The 5,965-nt window shown below is 40.1% G+C and overlaps 1 protein-coding gene across 1 annotated transcript; it reads right to left on the reverse strand.

Annotated features, from left to right (window-relative positions):
• Positions 1 to 888: 888 nt before the first annotated feature.
• Positions 889 to 3,454, reverse strand: TCTE3 (t-complex-associated-testis-expressed 3; the record flags this gene model as incomplete). The annotated part of the gene is made up of 3 exons (XM_009580469.1): positions 889 to 1,041; positions 2,276 to 2,434; positions 3,248 to 3,454. Coding segments are annotated over 3 exons (477 nt in total), but the record flags the coding sequence as incomplete, so codon positions are not given.
• Between the last annotated feature and the right edge of the window lie 2,511 nt (positions 3,455 to 5,965).

A 5,965-nucleotide genomic window follows, 5' to 3' on the forward strand; every position in this document is an offset into this window, starting at 1 on the left:
GCCCCGCCCCCATACGCGGCTCAGGGGCCCCCCGAGCAGGCCGAGGGGCGTTCGGAAGCACCACCGCCCCCGTCCGTGTTCACACCCGCTTATTGTCAGCTCTTAACAACACAACCGACATGCAAAAGGCATCAGCGCTCGATTTCCACACACGGCAGTTCCAAAAGCAGGTGTCTACGCGCTTCACAGATCTGCCAGAGTCTTATTTTTCAAAATATAATCATTGCTGCCTCGCCAATTATGGACCAGTTGCCAACAGCCTCATTACCGACCCCATCGTCCTCCTGCCATTGCCCTCAGAAGCCACGCGACTGAGGTGATCAAACTCGCCCAACTCAGTACATAGCCACCAGCCTGAACGCAGTTGGTCTTTAACGCGAGCTGAAGGCCCAGGGAAGCTAATGACTGAACTCACAAGTCACGCAAGGCAAACAACTGGAAATTTGCACAAATTTCTAAGTGTGCCAAACACGGCTTCCCTCCCAGCCAGGTTTCTACACAGACCGGCATTTTATCAAAGATACAACTAGAAAAAAACGAACACTGCCTTTCCTTACAAAGAGCATGCTTTTAAGAATACCAATACCTGCAATTTATTGTAAACATTCATTAACAACTCCAGGCATGCAACAGACAAGCAACGTTCAAAATTTTGCAAAGTTTGGCCTTACACCAGTTGCTTCAACTTCCACAGCAGAGCGTTATGACAGATGAAGCACATATGCACTCAACCATACACATTTCAAAAGCGTTTTTTTGGGTTTGGGTTTTTTTAACAGCGAAAAATGAGCAAAATTATCTCAACTGTATGTCAATTTCAATGTGCTAACAGCATTAGCACAAAAACTAGTACTAAAATAATGACATTCTGAACATTTTTAAATATACCAGATACTGTGATGCACAAAACCAGGTGTGGCTTTTAGAGTATTAATCATAATAACAAGCCATTACCAAAGCCAGTGCAATAAACGTTTCAGTTTCACATTTAGCTGAAACCCAAGTGTCTCTTTGAACATCCCAGACCCATCTGCTGGCAACCTAAAGGAAAGAAAAGAAAAAGCTATTTGTGAATCTATAAACAGCACAGTTCTTATATTTTTTTAAAAGAACACACAGCATTATACAAATACTGATAGATTTGCACTACGAGAGTTACAAGTAGTAAAAACAACTGCAAAATTACAGTGAAAATGAACAAGTGCTATTTGATGTTAAAATACATGCTCTTGCTTCACAGTAAAGCTTCCACCCCAGTAGATCCAAAAATCTCTACACCAAAATCTCAGTTGTCTCTCACATTGACTTGTTAGCACTTCAGCGTACGTAACAGCACCCCTTCAAAAGCCACGTGAAGAGACATTAGTTTTGGGAACATGTACAACTAAGAAGTCACGTCCCCCTCTCCTCTACCTCCAGCTTACTCCAGTCTACTTGTGACCATTTACTGGGCTCTCAGTTTTTTTGATAAAACTGTTTTCAAAGCTAAAATGTGTGAATTGACTGCTGGAATAAACATATTCCTCAGGAGAAAAAAGTTAGCTTGGACCATTTCAGTAACCCATTTTAACCTACAGCTCCTCAGTCAAAGTACATCTTCAGAGGCAGCGTATTGTGAGAGAGTACCAGAAAGTAGGTAGATGCAGGCCCCTCACAGACTGGCTTCACGACTGAAGCTGAGAACCCTTCGAACATTGTTTCACGTAACCCTCTAAAAACAGGTATGGTTTCGTCAGGTTTTAAGAGCTGCTGATGAACACTCCTAAATAGAAGTGCTCTCTGACACTCGGCAAGATACCTAAAAGTGTTCTGAATGCCAATAGCAGCTTGCAATACCTGTAGATTTATACACAACACAGGGAAGTCTAGAATACTTTTCTTTTGAGTGTGCTAAGTTCAGATCACTAATGTTAATTGTGACAACCCAACTGGAGATCAAAAGTACATTGGAAAAAGAAAAAGAAACTTCACTGCAGCCATCCAATTGTACTGGCACAGCACACAGCAGAAATAACGGGTTGACAAGGAAGAGGCAGCATAGGCTGCTTACCACTGTCACTGAACTCAAAAAGAAGACAACCTTCACAGGGTTAGGTAGAATCACAGCAGTACATTAAATTGTCACCTGGCATACTACTCCCCATAAAGAACCCAAAGGCTTCAAAGACCACCTCAAACTAGTTAAGCTGCTGAATGCGGATGAACACCTAGGAGATAACACACGGTTGTAAAAATTATTTTCAATTTGCAAAAGATATTATGAATGTTCGCTCACATTTATTGCCTGACCTGCCTTTTCCACAATTAGCACTGATACCACATACTTATAACGGTCAAAGTCCAATTCCTTCACAGCCTTTAATATTTCTTCTGAGATTGAAGCACACAAGGCAGGACTAGAAACTCCATCGTATTTGGCTTGTTGAAGTTTATTCTATCAAAAACAATTTTGAAAGATCTTAGGTTTTGTTAGTCTTTTGCTAAAAAAACTTTTACAGTCATGACCATTACAAGAACATTAGAAGAAGTAATGAGTAGAATAGTGAATATAGATGATGCTCTCCAACAGCGCTATTTTTACTCTAAAATGTTTCATCTACTTTTTGAAAGTAACAAACACGTCCAGCCAATCTCCATTTAACAAATAGGAGTGTATTCTTCTCCATCATTTAGGCTCAGTTCACTGGAAAACAGTGCTACAAATACCTGTTCCAAATATCCAAGGCATGTCTTCCAAACAGAATTACAAGAGTTGGTCATAACTATTCAAGGTATCCCTAACAGCTACATATTATCTCAACAGATTGTTCTTAATTTTTGTACGTGGCCGTCAGATTGTCAAGGACACCAAGTATATTTTATGCAGGTCACGTGATATTAGGAGTCCTAATTGAAGGAGTAGAATTCCACAAATTCAAAGTCAGGATTTTTGGATAACTGAATATTTTGCAGATTAAGGTACTTTGAAGTGTGCTATAGCTCAACTTGGTTTGGAAATAGGTAAGAGTTTAAGAAGCTTCAGCTCCATCTTAACAGCACATGCTCAGTGTCAACCTTGCAGAGGGCCTTTGCACTTTGCAAAACGGAGCACATTCACATTACATTTGTGTGCCAAAACTCAAAGTCTGCAAAGATTAATGCATATGTTTAAGTTTATGCAACTTACATTGTTCCATTAATACAATCTTAGCAAGACAAGCTACTTTTGCAATAAAATTAGACAATTAATTAAAAAAAAATACTATACCGTTAGTATCGCTTGAGCTTTGTCTCTTACTAAATAATCCCGAAATTTATTATGTGACTCCAGCCTGTATGTATTAGCATATCTTATCTTTGCCCTATTAGCTTTGAATGCCAATAGCTTAGTTTTCATTGAATCACTAAAATACTCTTCTTCCATTGGAGCCGTACATAAAGCTTCGTAATTTGATTGTGTCCTTTTTCCTTTCGTCTGTGCAAAATAATAAAAAAAGTTCACATCACATGTCAATATTTTAGCATTTAACAGTCTCTAAATAATACTTTATGGTGTACAGTTAAGAGGAAAAAAAACAATTAGTCTCAGAATATGTTACAAAAAATGCAGAAAAGCTACAAAATGGGTATCATCTTTTGGCTGTTTTGACACTACCGTTATGACTGAAAAAAGAGAACATTGGTTAACTTCCACTCAATTTTAACTTCTTTTCCACCGAAATCCAAATGAAGTTTGCATTTAAACTCAGTCAATCAAACAGACCATACTAGCACTCTGAATCCACTCCATTTCCAAGTAAAAACACACAGGTATTAACATACGTGTCCAAGCCTGTTAACCACAACTTCAAGCTTTTCAGTCAAACAGCCTGTACAAACCCCAAAATATATGCTCGGTTCATTTACGACATAATTTTGCTTGTCCTCATTCCTTGTGAAGCTACTAAACAAATGCCTTATGCATTAATGACTTAATTTGCTCATTAATTAAAAAGAAGGGAAAAAATACGCTCCAATTTGCAAGCTTTGTGATTTTGCTTGGAACTTAAAAACAGAGTAGTACTTCTTTTTGTTTGTCATCAGAACTCTGAAGTCCAGGTTTTCTCCCCATTCAACCTGTGTACTATCATTCTCTTCAACACACATAACAAAATTTGGCCCTCTCTGCATGCAAACAGCAAGTCTGATGATGCACACAAAAGATGTCACCTGCTGTCCTCCATGGCTGGCTTAAAACAGAACTGTAAAATGGTAACAAAACAAGACAGAGACAGGATAGCACAGGGAACCAATGAGATCGTAACAAATGCTACAGTGGTATTCCATACCAGCTACCTCCTAACCGACCAGTTTTGCTGACTCTTCAAACCCTCCACTTCCTGGCTACAGCTAGAACTTAGGTGAGAGAAAATCATCGGTTCCTTCTCAGAAGAGCAGAAAATAGCACAAAGGTGATATAACACCACAGTGCAAGGCTTACACTAACAAGTATAGAAAAAAATCACACACTTATGAATAATATAGAAGTCTAGTGAGAATTATTAAAAAAGATGCACTACTCAGGGGCTCACCAATCTTGCAGCCAGAGGAGTTTGAGAATAAGGGAAGCAATGCAATTTCTTCTCTATGAAATCACTTGCACATCAGCCCTGTCAACACTGTGGATATTACCTACATCTCTCCTCTGGTTCCTTACAGTTAGATAATTCTGTTAAAAAACACTGATGTTGGCAGCCCTAGTGTAAATTGGCTGCAGGTGTTTGTTGATGCCATGCCAACAACGCAAACTCTGAATAGTACTTACACTACACTAAAAACGCAAGGAGCAAACACATTTGCACCTAGGCTGTGGACTCTCATTATCTGCTAGATGAAACTCAGACCTATAAAGACTATAGCCCCTACCTGCTCATCACAGGTCCCCTAACAGATTAAAAACCTCAAGTCTGCCATCTGAGCATCCCAATCCATGTCAGTGGAAATGAACCTGTGAAGAAGGTCACAATCCAAACAGCAATTCTTTGCTAACATGGTTCAGCATGAGTCACATCTTCAGCCTGTACTATTACAGACGGAAAAAAATTCATGTCTATAGCACATGGCTTCTAACAATGCTGTTACTTACAAGTTTAACTGCTATTATTAGCGACAGAAGTTTTCATAGCATTTCCTCATGTGCAAGAAGCCATTTACTAATGCGGCAACCAAAAACCTTATTGATATCTCTACACAAACAGCTAATAAATAAACCTACTTTTGTATTTCACAACAAAAATACTGCAATTGCAACTTTTAGCACAATGTTGCAATTACATTTCTGTATAATACTTACATCCTTCATGAAAGGATCTCTCAAAATTCAAAAACAGACTTTGCATTTGACTATACAAAAGCCTGTTCTTATGTTACTGGACCCTACTACATTGGCTTAACCTTGGACATATGGAAGTAAGTATGCTGAGAGAAGAAAATTTTGCTATTTGAAAGAAATGCTATTTGAAAATAAGTCTGTTTTAACAACCAATCGTTGCTTTAAAGTTAAAGAAACAGTTCTTATTTATTTCTTCAAAAGAGGGCACACCTTGTCCTCACTTAGAGAACTTACAGTAGCACCCCAAGCTGGAAAGACTGCACCACCAAAGGGAGGACCACCCTTGCCTTCTTTTCACCTCCACAAGGCTTTAACAGCTTTGCCTCCCAATGCCGAAGGCGGCACACCAGCTGCAAGGTGGATGTGAACGTGACATCTGACCAAGTAGAAGGGGGACGAGCTACCCCAAACCGGATGTAAAACAGATGGGAACCGCACTTCTGACACAAGTTTTCACAAGATCACACTCACCTTTTAATCACGCACCCAGCCTCGCGTTCTTCCACGCCCTCTGCCGCCCCTCCTAAGGACCCAAGCCCCATCCCTCCTTTTTTCCCTCGCCAGCGAGGGCCACGGCGGAGCGGGAGGCCGGCCGCCCCACCAGGCCACCGCGCC

This window comes from Fulmarus glacialis, unplaced genomic scaffold (assembly GCF_000690835.1).
Source record: "Fulmarus glacialis isolate BGI_N327 unplaced genomic scaffold, ASM69083v1 Scaffold50666, whole genome shotgun sequence".
Lineage (NCBI taxonomy): Eukaryota > Metazoa > Chordata > Aves > Procellariiformes > Procellariidae > Fulmarus > Fulmarus glacialis.